The 17,597-nt window shown below is 29.9% G+C and overlaps 1 protein-coding gene across 2 annotated transcripts in view; it reads right to left on the bottom strand.

Annotated features, from left to right (window-relative positions):
• LOC107361825 (uncharacterized) overlaps positions 1–17,335 on the bottom strand; it is a 35,458-nt gene extending 18,123 nt beyond the window's left edge. The window contains exons 1-4 of one of the 2 annotated variants that reach the window (XM_089268719.1): positions 17,041–17,335; positions 16,565–16,700; positions 12,730–12,863; positions 9,046–9,564 (exon numbers count right to left, since the gene is read on the bottom strand). In XM_089268719.1, the coding sequence (XP_089124845.1) occupies positions 9,046–9,564; positions 12,730–12,863; positions 16,565–16,700; positions 17,041–17,067 (816 nt within the window). In that variant the 5' untranslated portion in view covers positions 17,068–17,335. The remainder of the gene's footprint in view (positions 1–9,045; positions 9,565–12,729; positions 12,864–16,564; positions 16,701–17,040) is intronic. The other variant, XM_089268716.1, reaches the window with a different exon arrangement.
• Positions 17,336–17,597: the final 262 nt, after the last annotated feature.

The raw sequence follows: 17,597 nt of genomic DNA, 5'->3' as shown, positions 1-17,597 counted from the left end.
AAATTTTGCTATTTTTCAAAGTTTTCAACTATAAATTCATCAAGAAATTTTTCCAAAGTCAAAGTTAGGTGTCATCGCAAAGACCTTGTTGAGTTGAATCTGCTGATATAAAATTTATGAATTTCTAACATGGATTTCGTGATTTAATGAGAGTTGAAACTCAAATTTTTACAGTGTTTTCAATATTTTCAATGGTAAAATGAGGCGAAAATTCTTTTTTGAGTGAGACTAACTTTCAAGGCATCCACGCAAAGAACTCATCAAGCTGAATCTCCTGTTACTAAACTTTTAATTTTCAGACAATTATTTCATGAGTAAATTAGGGTTAAAATGTGAAATTTTGCTATTTTTCAAAGTTTTCAACTATAAATTCATCAAGAAATTTTTCCAAAGTCAAAGTTAGGTGTCATCGCAAAGACCTTGTTGAGTTGAATCTGCTGATATAAAATTTATGAATTTCTAACATGGATTTCGTGATTTAATGAGAGTTGAAACTCAAATTTTTACAGTGTTTTCAATATTTTCAATGGTAAAATGAGGCGAAAATTCTTTTTTGAGTGAGACTAACTTTCAAGGCATCCACGCAAAGAACTCATCAAGCTGAATCTCCTGTTACTAAACTTTTAATTTTCAGACAATTATTTCATGAGTAAATTAGGGTTAAAATGTGAAATTTTGCTATTTTTCAAAGTTTTCAACTATAAATTCATCAAGAAATTTTTCCAAAGTCAAAGTTAGGTATCATCGCAAAGACCTTGTTGAGTTGAATCTGCTGATATAAAATTTATGAATTTCTAACATGGATTTCGTGATTTAATGAGAGTTTTTAATGCAATAAATTAAATAATTATTTTTAATGTATTTAATATATTGATTAAATAAAAATTTTTAATGGAAACGCAGATGAAAGGATAAATTCAGATCAATGCAGTCTATTCAAAATCATCGTATTCAACCATTAAGTCAGTATAGATGTTCTCTAATTCTTTGGCAATATAACAGGCAAAAGCATAGACATCAATATTGATTAAAACGATATTGCGCTGCATAAAAATTGCCTGATTGTAAAGAAAATGGAAATAATTAATAACTCGATCAATATGCCAAATTACTTCCCCTTGGTTATATTCAAATAAATGGAAAAGTGATGATGTGTTATCATTAACGGGACGATAAATTTCGTAAATATAAGTAATTCTATAATTTTCATCCATCCCTATTCTCTCCAGATCATTTCTATACGATGAAAACATGCGTTCGAATACCGTGTAAAAGCAACGAAATTCCGGCAGAACCTGTATTTCAATGAAAAAATATTTGAAAATTACTATTTGATCTAAAGGGCAAAAAGAACAGAAATATTGCTCAGTACATGAGCTGTTTATTAGAAAGTAACTATTTTAGATAAATTGAAACAAACAAAAGTGAGTGGAATGAAATCGGATATGAAAATGTAAATTAGATAACAATTTTCGTTAATCAGGGTTAAAAATTAAATTTTGACTTTTTTGAATGTTTTCTAACAATGTTTAACTCTTAACTCTCAATTGGAAAATTTGCATCAGAATCAAAAAATCAAATATAGAAAATTTAATGAAATTCAAATGAAACAACGAATAACTATTCAAAATCATCAACATCATCCATCAACTCCTCGAAGAGGTTTCGCATGTCTTTTGCTATTTCTGCTACAAATTCGTAGACATGCGAATTGATGGAAACAATATCCTCATCCTTTAAAAGTGCCTGTTGATAGAGCAAATAAAGATAATCCAAAACTCGACGAAAATGCCAAGTTACCTCGCCATGTCTGTATCGGAATAAATGGAATTCAGCTGTCAATTCATCATGGATGGGTTGGTTGAATTCATAAATAATGGTTATGAGAGAATTCTCATCCATGCCTATGTCCTGCAACTCCTCTTTGTGAAAGACAAAAATACAATTCATGACTAAATAAAACGAACGATACAAATTAATGCCCTGTAATAAAATGAAAGAAACAAATGAAAATTACTATCTATTCATGTACTAATGATGTTGATTGGAGGACTTTATTTAATGGTCTGTCAAACTATTCAATCATTACTAAACGAAATGCAAATCAAATCTGGTTTTTATTGGACTTTTTCAAGTAACTGAAATTAGATTTATATATCTCGACGTCGACGTCGTTTTGGCTTTGGAATGGGTTTTTCTTTTTCAACAACATTTTTTGCTTGAATATTTTGTTTCTTTGTATCTTCGGATGATGGTTCACCAATATCGATTCGAACCTCATCATCATATTCTTTGCATGAATGCATGAAAAGTGCGATCTCATCATCGGCTGCATATTGACAATATTTGCATGTCTTTATCAGCAGCAAATAAGAAGAAAAAAATTTAGAACATCTAGTGAAAGTAATTTATCAAAGACAAATGACATAATAAACGAAGCTGATTGAAGCTCAAATGCTGGATTAAATACGAAAAGAAAGTTTTGAAAACTTTCATTGAGAAACCTCGAAGTTGACTTCAATTACTGACCGACTGACTCAACTTACTCAACAGATTTGGTTGATGTGTTAGATTGATTGTGGAAAATACGGTAAAAAGAAGGTAAAAAAGTAGAGGATAAAGTGTTAGACAAATTTGTTGAGAAAAGCTTCTTTAAAAAGTAATGTTTAATTTTAAACCTCGAAGTTGATCTCAATTACTGACTGACTAACTCAACTGACTCGACTAAATCGACTAACTCGACTAACTTTAACTGTTTTCAGTCTTTCTGAAATTTTCAGATTGAGTAGTTGACAATATATTGAAAAGACGATAAAAAAGTAGTGCATAAAGTGTTGGATAATTTTGTTGACAAAAGTCTCTTTAAAAAGTAATGTTTGATTTGGGTGATGTGTTAGATTGTTTGTTGGCAATACGGTAAAAAGAAGGTAAAAAAGTAGTGGATAAAGGGAATGACTATAAGTCGACTAAGTCTATTTTCATTAATTATTAACCAACTGACTCGACTAACTCGACTAACGAATTTTTTTTCAGATATTTTCAACTCTCTAACTATGTCTGTTAGTGCAGATAATTTTAAAAAGATGAAAAAGATCCAAGCAAGCACTGAATTTGAATGTCTGGACAAATTATCAAAATCTCAAGATACAATCACGTATATATCTCTGAAGCTGGTTAGTTTGATTCACATGATAACTAATAATTTTGCTTTCTTTTTCTTATTCAGTGTAATAATTTATAGACGATCAGATTTTTCTTGTGGATATTGACAAATTTTGATGATCTCAAGAAGATACAGAAATAGGAGAACCATGAAGCATCTATCACTTTCCTTTATATAATTTGTATTGCATTGATCAAGAAATACCACTCGATAAAATGCAAAATACTTTTTTGAGAAACGTAGGAAAACTTTACCCTATGAATAGTGAATATAATGGTAAGTGCTTCTCCACCTTTAGCTATAATGAGCCTACCGAGATAATTCCACTTTTGAGCGCTGATAGCTTTTGAATCCTTCACAAAATTTTAATCAAGTACCATTTAGCAATATCAGTTGTTTTTGAAACAAAACAAAATTTTCTGATCGCAGAATCCATAGGTATGCAACCATTATCTTAAGACTATCATTATTCCACGACCAACTCGACTAACTCAACTAACTGGCCTGACTTGCACTGTTTTCAGTCTTTCTCATGAAATTTTTAGATTGTGTGGTTGACAATAAGGTGAAAAGACGATAAAAAAGTAGTGGATAAAGTGTTGGACAATTTTGTTGAGAAAAGTCTATTTAAAAAGTAATGTTTAATTTAGACCCCGAAGTTGGCTTACCGACTGACTCGACTAACTCGACTAACTTTAACTGTTTTCAGTCTTTCTGAAATTTTCAAATTGAGTGGTTGACAATATATTGAAAAGACGATAAAAAAGTAGTGGATAAAGTATTTGATAATTTTGTTGACAAAAGTCTCTTTAAAAAGTAATGTTTGATTTGGGTGATTTGGTTGATGTGTTAGATTGTGTGTGGACAATACGGTAAAAAGAAAGTAAAAAAGTAGTGGATAAAGTGAATGACTTTAAGTCGACTTAGTCTATTTTAATTATTGACCAACTGACTCGACTTAATCGCCTAACGAATTTTTTTCAGATATTTTCAACTCTCTAACTATGTCTGTTAGTGCAGATAAATTCAAAAAGATGAAAAAGATCTAAGCAAGCACTGAATTTGAATGTCTTGACAAATTAACAAAATCTCAAGATACAATCACGTATATATCTCTGAAGCTGGTTATTATGATTCAAATGATAACTAACAATTTTGCTTTTCTTTTCTTATTCAGTGTAGTAATTTATAGACGATCAGATTGTTCACATTGTTCATTGTAATTGAAAAATTTTGATGATCGTAAGAAAGATACAGAAATAGGAGAACCATGCAGCATCTATCACTTTCCTTTACATAATTTGCATCGCATTAATCAAGAAATACCACTCGATAAAAAGCAAATACATTTTTGAAAAACGTAGGAAAACTTTACCCTATGAATAGTGAATATAATGGTAAGTGATTGAGTGGTTGACAATACGATGAAAAGACGATAAAAAAGTAGTGGATAAAGTGTTGGACAATTTTGTTGAGAAAAGTCTATTTAAAAAGTTATGATTTATTTTAGAGACTAAAGTTGACTTAGATTACTGATCGAACTGACCGACTAACTTTTACTGTTTTCAATCTTTCTATTCAAATCTAATTGAAATTTGAAGGTATCTTCAATTACTCCATATTTTCGTTCTTATGTCTCTAAAAGTTCATCAAGTCACAACTCTCAGCGAAAAAATGACTTAAACTTACCATGTTTACTGGCATGTTTGTTGTTGGGTAAGTTTGGCTGAGTTGATAATCAAAGGTGAACCAAGTGATGGTAATATGAAAAATTGTTGAGAGATGAACTCTTGATAATTGGCGCCGACAACCAAAATAAATGAATTCTCCCTGATTCAAGTGGTGGATGAAAGTGATGGACGATCTAGTTGACAATTTTGTTGAGAAAGTCTCTTTAAAAAGTGATGATGTTTGATTTGGTTGATTTAGATATGGAAACTCGTAAATTTATTTTTGAAGTGAATCGTAAATTAATGACAAATTAATGACAAATTAATGATTTCTCAAATCAATTTCAAGATAGCTCAATTGTTGGCAACAATGAAAAACAATTTTTAATTAAATTAGATTGCTAACAATGTTTGAGCTAAATTACTGGTCCAACAATGAAACATCAACCAAAATCTACATTTTTCCCAGTCTGAATTTTCATGAGATTCATTCTCAGAGGTCATGAGATTCTGAGGTTAGGTTTCCTATTTTTCGTCGTTGTAGTTGAATCAGGGCTTTGAGACGGTGTAATTTTTTTTCTTAGAACCCGCTCAGTTTGGCCACAATTTTGACGCAAAAATTTGATACTTTGACTTTATATATTGTATAGATTAACATTAATATGTAGATATAAATGAATATAAAACGAAAGGTACAATTTAATGTATTAACTGAACAAGTCCAATGCTAATCAAAATTCAAAACATGTCAAAGCAAAAGGCAGAGAAAAAAAGGTTTGGAGAAACAAGCAAATTGTATTAAAAAGGTTTCCACTCTTCATCTAATTTTCATCTTGATCCAGCCATTAATTTAAAGTAAATTAGATTGTATGTTGATTAGTTAGTTAGTTAGTTGAGTTAGGAAAAACATTAAGTATCGTCCTGATCATCTTCATGGGAAAGCATGATGATGATGATGGCAATGAAAATGAAAACAGCAATTATAAATCTACTTCTAACCAGAAGATAACATGGAAAGATTGATTGTATTAAGACTCACAATGTAAATGATAAGTGGTTGACTGTTATTTTTTGGCTCTTCATTAAAACACACACACACAGTGATAGTGAAGAGACACACAATTAATCAATTTACATTTCATTGGACGGTAGAGCAAAAAATCGAACCCAAAACCTGAACCTTTAACAATCAACTCAATGATATATTGATTGTCTTTTTACAGGTTACAATCATTAAAATTGTTATAAATGAAAGGGCAATTTAAAAGGTTAAACTTGTCAATTAGATATTTTTGTTTTCCTATCAAATATGATTAAAACAGTGAAAGCAATTGCATTTTGTCCATCATTTATTACCTTTCAACTTTAACCAACTTTCATCAACCTTAATCAACTTTTATCATTACAATGTTCAACTTGACAGAGTTGTTAATTAACTTGGTCAATCCATTTATCAATGTTTCGGCGCAAAGCATTCAGTAAGATTTGAAAGGAAAAGGTTTCAATATTTTTGTTAACTTGATAGCAATCGCTCAAATTTTTTAGTCGAATTTTGTTGCCTTTATTAACAACAGTATTTAACAAGTCCGGGTCTGGGTCACAACCTTTTCAAGTTTGGGACATTTGTTCGGGTCTGAGACAAATCAATTTAGAACAATTTTTCTTATGAAGAAATAAACTTTCAATGGTATTTTTGCTTTTCCAAATTGATAATTTGCACTAATCATAAGGTTCGTTTTTGATTTTGTTGCTGATTGGCCTAAGTCCATCTTGTGTATCTAACAATGAATTCATCTTGAGAAGTTCCAAAATACCTTCACACCGTAAATCAATATACATGTATTGTAGACAAGAATTAATTCCTTGAGAAGTATAAAAAAATCCTATTCTTGATAACTTGTCCACTCTGGGCTATCTGCGAGTCAAAGCCAACATGGCTTTTTTTAATCAAGATTAAGATAGCTATTTCTAGCTTTTTAGGATAAAATATTAGGTATCCAAGAAAGTTCGTTCGTTTTTTTCAAAGCTCGAGTACAGTCGATGATTTTTAGGCGAAAAATTCAGTTTTTGTGGATATTTTTTTCACTAATGATAGAGAATTTTGCAAGCTTCAATCCGGTATAATTTTCAAAATGATCAGCATTGCAATAAATTATGAATTAACAATTTAAATTGATCAACTTTTTACTGATTTTATTGTGATCGGATTAAATCATAATAAGAATAATTTCTTTAATTGCAATTCAGAAAAAATCAACTGTATCAGATAGCTGATAGTCTATTGCATATTTTTTCAAAATTTCGAGGCTTCAAATAAACTAATTAAGCAATTAATAAAATTTGAACACAGAAAATTTCAATTTTTCTGCAAAACTCAATGTTAAAATTACATTGAAAAGCTCAATTTAATGGTGAAAAATTAGATTTACATCAAAAATTGTGCTTCTATGGAATTTCAACGTTAAATTAACTTTTGCTGTTATTTGATTAATTAATTAATTAGTTTATCTGAGGCCTTGAAATTTTGTACAAATATTCTATAAACTATCAGCTATCTGATGCAGTTGATTTTTTCTGAATCGCGATTAAAGAAATTATTTGAATCATGATTTATTCCGACCCAAAAAATTTGTTAAAAAGTTGATTAAATTGAATTGTTAATTCACAATTTATTTTAATGCTGACCGATTTGAAAATTATACTGGATTAAAGCTAAATAAATTTTCTATCATTTGGTAAAAAAATAATTCCAAAAAAGTAATTTTCTGCCTAAAAATTATCGACTGTACTCAAGCTTTGAAAAAAACGATTGAACTTTCTTGGTTACCTAATATTTCTTTCTTAATTTCTTATGAAAGTTTTTATTGACTTTAGGTCAAAAATATTAGAAACCTGAATTTAACTTTTGATTTTGATATGAAAATAACGGGACCGGCTTTTTCCATCACTTTTCAATCTCTCTCTCATGGATACAGTATTTAGTACTGGCCAACGGAACCTTAATATTTTTGTAAATGTAACGGTGGCGAAAAGCCTTTTAAAAGTGGTGGAAAAAGTGTCTCAAGATAACAAATTAATAAAGAAATGAAATCGGAAGAAAAAACAAAAATAATTGCTGATTATCAACGCTTTTTTTCAAGATTGTCGATGAATTGTTCGATAAACTCTTCCTGTGGAAAGACCACTTTTTTCATTCGTTTGTTAACATACTCAAAGTATCGAGATTTTTCTTCGATCAGTTCTCTTTTTACTTTTATATTTTCCAATTCTTTATCGTTCAATTTCAATTTCGTTATTGAGAATTCCTATTCTGTTGTTGGGTTCGGTAAATTTGCAGTAAGCTTTTATCATTAACTTGACGGAGCTGTTAATTAACTTGGTCAATCAATTTATCAATGTATTCTGTGTGATTTGAAAGGAAAAGTTTCGAATATTTTTGTTAACTTAATCGCAATCAATCAAAATTTTGAGTAATTTTTGTGTTTAAATTGTTAACTTGACTTACTTGTATTACATTGTAAGTTGATTAAAGTTTTAAAAGCTCATCATTCACAGTTTGGTGATCAAGTTAATCCAATAAAAAGACACCATTTTCAATATTAAACTCATCATTGTATTTTTGTAATTATTGGCAATTGCAAGTTATCAATTGTTGAGACTCATGCTGAGACACATTTTGTACGGATATTGAAAGAGATAAATAATAAAGAGACACAAAAAAATAATCAAAAGGTAAATGTTTACCTTTTCAGTCAGGAAATTGGTTCATCAGAAGGAATTGAAACGCAGACTAAATCAAGATTAATTGTTTCAATTTGATATTTTCATTTTCATTATCAAACCTTTATTAATTTTGATTCTCATATTGGATAAACTTTGATTACTTTTCGTCATAAGTGTTTTCATATGCAAATGCTTGCCTTCAATCAGTTTAAAAGTTGGTCAAAACACATTCATTACTGGACCGTTATCATAATGGTTAGTGAATATAAATCATTAAGGAAACTCAATATCATTATTGAAAATGAATGGGAAATGATTAAATTGAAAGACAATAAGTGATCAGGAAGTTGCTTTAAAGACTATTTTCAATCTCAAATCCGGTTCACTCAAAATTGAAAGTTTAATCAACAATCGAGTAATTAATTAGAATGTGAAAGAAAATTTTCTGGTTCATTTTTGGGTTAATGATGATTTGCATAATTAGCTCACCTCTCTATCATTGATGAACCATTCAAGGTAGGCCGGTGGGTGCGAGGGTTCAGTTGAACAATTAACTTGTAAAATGGTTCCAATTGAATAAATGGATGAGAAACCAGTGATTGAAGGTGATCTCAAGATTGAGTGTGAATCTGAATCAGGGAAACTCTCTGAGGTAACTGGATAATCAGTGTCAAGTGAATGATGATGAGGTGTCTGTGATGATGGGGAAGGGTGAAGATGATGTCCATGATGATGTTCATTTTCATGTTCACTTTGTTCATTGGTTGAATCAAAGGTTGAGTAGGAAGATGAGGATGAAGAAGAAGATGGACTTTTCTCTTCGATAATCAGTTCCTTGTAGGTTACACCATAAATGGTTGTGAACAAAGCTTCACAACTGATAATAAGATCACCGTTGGATATTGAAGTGGACTTGAGGGGAAAGGTCAAAGTGGTTAAAGAAAGGTAAAGTCCATCAATATCTCGGGTTGAACTAATGGATTGTATAAGACGAGATGAAGGGTCAACCTAAAGGTGAGAGAAGAGACAAAAAGATAAATTAAATAACTTGATAAACAATTGAGATTTGGGTTTCACTTGATCATGATTTATTATTAATAATAAAGGTTACAAAAACGCGGAAACAATGATGATGATTAGAGACACTCTTTTGATTAATAAATCAATAGATAAATACAAAATGAACAATCAAGAAAGCTTTCAATGAGGAATAAAAATCAACACAATTGTAATAATTAACCTTTCACTTGTGATTTTACTCTACTAATGTTGACTTTCACTTAATTTTATTTCAACCATTGCAAGTTAATTTTATTGCTATTGATTCATTGGGTTGATTGATTAAATCTTTCAACGTTTACGGTCCAAACTGTAAATAAAATTATCCAACAACAAACAATTACCATCATTATTTACCTGACCAATCATTATTGTTGTTTAACTGTCGCAAGTTTGACACAAAATGAGTTAATTGAGTTGATAAAAAAAGCGAATAATCAAAATGATCAATAAACTGGTCAATAGCTGGAAACTGGTTAAAGAAATGACCAGAAAAAAATGATTCTGAAGAATCAATCCCAAAATTAGGATTCCCTTGAAAAAATATTTCAACTCCCAGCATTCAATGTTGCTTTCATAATTGGTTAAGATGAGTTAGTAGACTGGAACAGTCTCACGTAATTTGAATAAATTAAGCTGAAATTTAACCTTTTTTTAATGTTAACCTAAATCAATTTTAATTGTGGTTAAGGGTTGACAATCAAAGCTCATTGTAACTTTTCTTATTTTCTGTTGTTTTTTCTGTTGTTCCCTGGACTTATCAATCTTTTTGTTTAACTTGATTAATATTTCAATTGAATTAATGTTTCCCCTGAAATGGAGTACAAATTAACCGTTAAATGATTATCATTATAAAAGTTACAAAATAAATTATCATTTTTACTCCAATTTTGTAAAAGGCAAGTTTCGGTTAATATTGTAAATTATTTAGACTCAAGAGAAATGGTAAATTATAAATTCATGGAATCATATTAATGTCTTTTTTTCCTCCTCATCTCAGCTTCCAATCATCAATAATATTAACTGTTAATTCATGATTATTATTGTTATCAGAATCTTTGAACAAGCAAATTGTTGTTCCTGTAGCTGGAAGTTTGAAAAAACCAGAGTAAATTGAAAGGTTAATCAAATGAACCTTTCCTATCAACATTAAGATAACTTTTAAATTCTGGTTTTTTTTCTAGCTTCTTCTTCTTCATCTGCTTTTAACTGAATTTACCTGTTTAAATTAAATGAATCGATGCTTTTATGCAAATTGATTTTCACTATTTACCAACAATTACCAATGAAATTAAACAGTAAAGTTGAGTGAAAAATGTTGAGTAAAAACAATAACAGAAATCAAAATAACTCCAAATGATAAATGTTGATTTAAAACACAGGTTTGAAGAAATGTTAATATCAAGATGTTAACATTGTTAAGTCAATTTGAAATGAACGAATCTGAAAATGCTCAAAATGATAATCGACTTTGAAATTGCTTTAATCATCGGTAAACATGATTGGACTTAATTATGCAAAGTTTGATGTCAAAGGCAAGATTGCCATTTCCATCAAATGTTGCTTTGAAGCCAGAAAATTGTGAATCAATAAAGTCAAGAAGTCTCAAAATCTGATGAAAATGTTAAATATTGAATCAACTTTTGAGATTTTGGTATCATTTCGAGAAACGTGAAAACTATTCAAATTTAAGCACAAAATCAATATCGACAGGTAATAATAATGATAACAGAATCATTAATGAACAAGATTGATTAAAATTGTAATGATTTGTTGAGATTGCATGGGTATAAGGTGAGCTTGACAGACAAATAATACAAAAGAAGAAGAAGAAGAAGAAGATGAAGAAGAAAGATAGAGAATCAAGATTAAGGTTCCTGGCTAAATAAGGCCTGAAATAAGGTCCAATTAGGTAACTCAATGAGCCAACAAGATGACCATTGAAGGGAGGGAAGAAAAGATTTACGGTTCAAAGTTTTACTTTTCCTACTAACCTTTTCCCAAAGGTAACATAAGCAAGAAAAAAAAGTACGAGAAAAAAGTGTTTCCAAATCACTAACATTTTCCCTTTAATATATGTACAACTAACTCGTACTTTAATGTAGCTTTCCATCAAAATGTATGTTTAATTTGTATTTTGTCAGCTTTTTACGGTTTCTTAACAAATAATACAATCAATGGGTTGAAACAAATGATCTATCACAACCTTTCCTGCATTTGGTTCAACATGTAAATCTCATGCAGAACCGTTTCAATAGCATTTGTCTGGGAAGTTATTTAGTAAATTTTTGGGGTTTGCTTGAGATTTCAGATTTTGTATCAATTTTTGTCTTTCATTCAATCGTTTAAACCTTTAAGGTAGCTTAGCTTTGTAATTACATTTCATCTAGTTTGGCTGTAAACCTGATCTTTATTCCTGGCTATTTGGTTAATTGTTACTTAAATTAACGTAATTAGATGAGGAATAATTGAGTGAAAAATGTGTCATAAGCTGTAACAAGAGTTAACTTGATAATGATTAATTTTATGTTATGCTTGACTAAAAGGATGAACGAATAATTATGTTAAGTTACATTTGAAAAACTAGCTTTGGGCAAGAATCGTTATTAACTTTCATGTAATATTTTAAGAAACAGATTTTGTTACAGAATCAGGGTGAAAATGTGATTCTATGTAACTCATTTCAAACATTTCAATAGCTCAGGTGAGGGAGAAAAATGTAACAAAAAATATTTGATTGATTTTTGATGTTGATTGGGAAAAACAATTCAAGTACCAGATCGGTTGATGTCTAGATTGATGCTCCAATTGAGATACCAAATAAAACCAGAAAACTCTTTGCTGTTTATGCACAGCCAGTCATTAACCGATCACATTAATTGACTTTAGCTTTGGATACAAATGACTGTCGATGAATTTTTACAGCCAATTCATATGATCTTATCTGAAATGTCTGATCCTAACTGTGTGAGTGTTTAAGGCTGAAAGGTTTCATTGTCTTCATCTAGATATTCATTAACCAGCTTATGCAAGTTTAGGTAATCAAATTTTACCTCATCACTGCATAACTAAACAAGTCAATCACTGTTTATCCTCATAAATCGCTAGGCTTACCTTTTTATCATTGATAAACCAAGCTATTAACATGGGAGGCTTTGATGGTCCACCAATACAAGTCAAGTTGATTGTATCATGAATATTATAATGCTCTTGAAGTCCAAATACTTTTAAATGCGATGTCGGTGAAACTGTGAGAAAAGATTTAAAAAGGAATCAAAATTTTTGGTCAATTTTAAAATACTTTCAGTAAAATGACTGAACGGAGTTGAAAAGTGTGAAAAGGCAAGAGCTAAATGTTTTCTTAGCTAAATTTTCAGGTTTCTTGACAATTAGATGTCATTTAATGTGCTGATGAATTTAAAAGCATATTTTGTTGAGTTTATCTGTAAACTGAAAGTTTGGATCAGGAAAACCTGCTGGGAATCAATTTGAATGTAAAATGAATGTAAGGGAATAAAATTGTTTCTTATTCTTGATCTTTCCTTGGGTTGATCAGTAGTACAATATTTATTATTATCAGTTTACTCTATCAGATCAATTGCTGTTTATGAATTCTGAACATGCAAGGTTAGAGATGATTCTTGTAAGTTGAAATGTTTGATTATATCAGCAACAATTTTTACATTCAACCCAACAATTCAAACTGACCATTCAATCTCTAATTTGGTTAAAAAAATAGAAACCAAATTTAAACCTTAACTCTAAATTGGATTGAAGTCAACATGTTGGTAATGGACTTGTAACTTTGCTTTGTTTCTGGTTATTATTGGTTACAAATGTTTCCTTTTCTGGTTCAATCTTAATATTGATTAACCATTTAATGGTCAACTTTTTAATGATAAATGATTGTTAACGGATCGTCTTTTAATTGAAAATCTTGTACAGCTTTTAATGGATAAACTCATTGGACTAATTATGACAAAAAAACCATCAAAATTAAGCTCAACTTGAAGTAGTCGGAATAATAATTATCATCACAGATCAAGTACATAATTAATTCCATAATTATTTCAAAATGATTCTCAATATCAATTGTTCCAGATTGATAATTATCAAGATTAATTACAACTCAATGATAGTAACAATAGGTGGTTGAACCAGTCACTATTGAATCACAGGCTAAAAGATCAGTTTCAATGAGAATCAATGGCAAAATTGAAATAAGATCAAGATTTTTTATAATTTTGTGATCGGTTCAGAGTAAAAACATTGACAATTATTGACTGACGATTGAGTTTGGGTTGAATTTGCAAAGCTAAACAAGTTTCCAAAAATGTTGAATTCATATTGGCTGATAACATTTGTTTTTGTTGTAAAATAAACAATTTGATTGAAACAAAATGAAACAAATTGTTTGCTGATTGTTTGACAATTCAATGCACACATGAGGTAAACATAAAAAAGGAACCCAAAAGCACCAATTGAAAAGATCAACTGAAATCAACGAGAAAATAGTCAATTTTTTTCTTCTCCTTTGCACCAAAAAAAAGCCATTTCAGGCTGAGAGTGAATCATTATCATTAACTTGTACAATTATATTGTGAATTGAACCGTTATTGAAGTCAAATTGATTACCAAACAATTAAATGGTAAGAAGAGAGAAAGAAAAAAATGGTTTAGAAAAGGAAGAAAAAAGAAACTCAATTTTGCAGATTTTTATCATTTTTCCCTCTTCTCTTATTCCTTGGATGATAATAATCATAATGCCTTTGGGTTATCAACTATCATGTTAACCAGGGAGGGAATAACAGCATTTGCAGGTAATAAACAGATATTAGATTCAATCAATCAATTGAACAATTTAAATTGGAGTCAAGATCACTTGTTCAAGAGTTGTTCAGGATTAGGTTGGATTGCTTCAGGTAAAATTGTGAACAAAATTAACAAACAATTTAATCTAAAAAAATTTAAATTGAGCTCAACAACCAATATAAGATGATTGGCAAAATTAACTCTTGCCATTGTTTGCCAATGTAACAAAGCATTTCAATAAACTGATGATTTGTCAATTGTTTCATCTGTTTTAAAAGGTATCAATGATTAGCAAATAACGGTGGCAATTAACTCCAATTGAACAATCAAATGTAACAATTGAAATTGTAAACTAAAAAACTGAAAACGTCAATCTAATTGAGTCGACGAGTAAACATTGAAAAAATGAAAACACTTGTAATAATAGTAAAATCTGATTCTTTAAATTGAGATTAAATTGAAACAAAATCAATTGATTGATTTGATGAATGAAAATTGATGAAAAGTGGGAATCTTTTCTGGTTAACCTTTTGCTCAGCAAAATAGTTGAATCTTTACATTAACAATCCATTTTCACCAGTTTCTCATCATTACCAGTTTCAACGTTTTCACTGGATTGGTTGGTGATAACAATCATGTTACTCAAGATGATAATCATGAGAATGGAAAGTTAAATTGATTGAAGGTCAAATTAATGATTGGAGCGACCACTTGTCAATTAACGGGTAAAAACAACGAAAACAATAGCCAGTAGAACCTTTGAGGGGAAAAATGATGTTGAAGATGAAATAATTTTTGCGAGTTTACCCTTCAAATGGAAACACTATTTTTGGGTTCTTCTGTTTTTATCGATCAGATCAAGGTTAATTCAGGGAAGGACATGAAGGTTGCCAAAAAGTGGGCCAAAAAAAGAGGAAAATTTGGGGAGAAAAAAGAGAATGGATGAAATGAAAAGTATTGGAATGAGAAAAAGAAACCCTTTTTTCTTTGGGTTACTTTTATCCTTTTGGGTTTCCTTTTTCTTGTACCTGACAGTTAAACAGTTGGTAAACAGTTTTACTTGATTCTGATACAAAAACTTTTCTCTCATCCAGTTTTAATCATCCCTTATCATCCTTAATTCACTCACCAATATAATATCAGTTTTGACTTGGAGGACAGTTAATCCTATTAGCTAATCTGGTTCCTGTTAAATCAGATGATTTGCTTTTTCCGTCTCAATTTCTGTTTTAAAATTGTAATCTTTACAATTGCACAGCTAAGGTAAATTGAATGGTGAAATAGTTCAATCAGAATTATCAGATAACTTATTATCAATTGTATTTTGTTGTAAAGATCAGTGTAAACAGTTTGATGGGAAAACAAATTGCATTTGAAATCGATTGATAGAGAGAGATAGAAATTTCAAATTCTAGTCTTGAGTTTGTTTTTGGTGGGTAATGCTGATGATACTTTAATGGTGCAGTGTTTAATACACTGATAATATATGATGTGACAATTAACTATCACCAAATGAATGATCATAGTTAATCAAGTTGATTGAGAGGAAAGTAAAAAGCAACAAAACTGGATAAAGCTAGGCAACTCTTTAGGCTGTCAAATCTTATTAGAATCTTGGGTGTCTTACTCAATCTTGCAGGATTAAATTAACATGTCCAAAGCATTTGGTTACCTGTAAATGAAAGCTAGACAACATTTATCATCTCAACTAATGAGTACAACAAATAATAGGCTATACATCATGATTAACAATTAAAAATGATAACTTGCGCCACATTAGTAAACAATTTGCTTCCATTGGACTATTGACAACAAATTTCATTCCGGGCTCAATTTTGGCTGATATTTGCAATTCAATAGCTGGAAAGATATTTCTTGAATGATTAAATATCATTGATTTTGTTGTATTATCCAAGTTACCAGTGAAAAGGTATAACAATCGGTATAATCATCGATAATAACGATTCATCTGGTAAATGTAAATTCTTTCCATCTATAAATAAATTTTGTTCCTTTCAATGTTTACTTTTGTCTTTTTACAAGTCTTCAAATGGCGTTGAACAAATGGTTATTCATATATTGTCCAGTTAATAATGGTCAACTCCATCCTGGTTGTTATGGCTGAGTGTAAACTCACCGTAAATACGAAGATCTTTTTCAGCTTTAACTGTCCTGAAAACTGGAGCTTCCGTTGAAACTTCACAACCAAATGTACCTTCAGTATTTAAGTCAATACTTTCCAAGCAAACATGAGTTGAATTTGATTTAAGCAACTGTAACATGATAAGAAAAGAAGAAAAAAATTAATTAGAATCCGTTTGACTAGTTATCTCAAAAATTTGGAGTGAAAGCAATAGATTTGGTAAATCTATTTGCAAAAATATGATCTTTCCAATAAGTTTCCTCCTTTATGTGCTAACAACAATTATCAACAAGACAATTTATCAGTTAATTGAAAATATTGATAACTGAGCAAGTGAGAAAATATGTTATGTTGATGAGCATGATGGAGCTGAGTAATAATGAAAATATTTCCAAGTCTAATGTTGGTAATATTCATGTTACATTATGTTTACCCAAAGTGAATTGATTGGGAACGTTTTTCTTGCTTACGAAAGACAATGTTATTGACATTGACATGTACTATGAGAGATGTAAGATGAGAAGGCTTTAAGAAGAAGAAAAGAAGAAGAGGTAAAAGGATTGATAATGATAAAGATGATAATTCTTGATGATAAGATTCTGATTAGGAACACGTAAAACAAATATAAGATGATGATGATACTACTACTGAATGAAAACAGGAAGGATATAAAAAAAGGAGGCAATGTGAATAAACAATATTATGGAAGACAACGGCTGGTTGAGAAAGAAAGAAGATGACGATGGATGATAAATGGATGGGACATTGTCATTATCAAAAAATAATGTTGATGAAAAAAGCATACAAAGTATTTATAATGCTATTATAATCTCTCCTTTTATTTCTCATCTTCTTGTCTTCACCTTTTACTTTTCTCTTCATTCACTTCTATCACCGTATTTGTTACATGTTTTGTACTTTTTTTGTCTCTTTCTCACTTGTAAAGTGTCTTGTTGTCTTAATTGATTGTTGACCATAATAGTTAACATCGTATAATATAAATAAATATGTATGTAAAATGATTAAA

The sequence above is a fragment of the Tetranychus urticae genome, chromosome 1 (assembly GCF_039701765.1).
Source record: "Tetranychus urticae isolate SD_2017Ah chromosome 1, NJAU_TeUrti_SD_1.0, whole genome shotgun sequence".
In the NCBI taxonomy this organism is placed as follows: Eukaryota; Metazoa; Arthropoda; class Arachnida; order Trombidiformes; family Tetranychidae; genus Tetranychus; species Tetranychus urticae.
The sequence above is the reverse complement of the archived record's forward strand: the minus strand, read 5'-3'. Positions and strand labels throughout refer to the sequence as shown.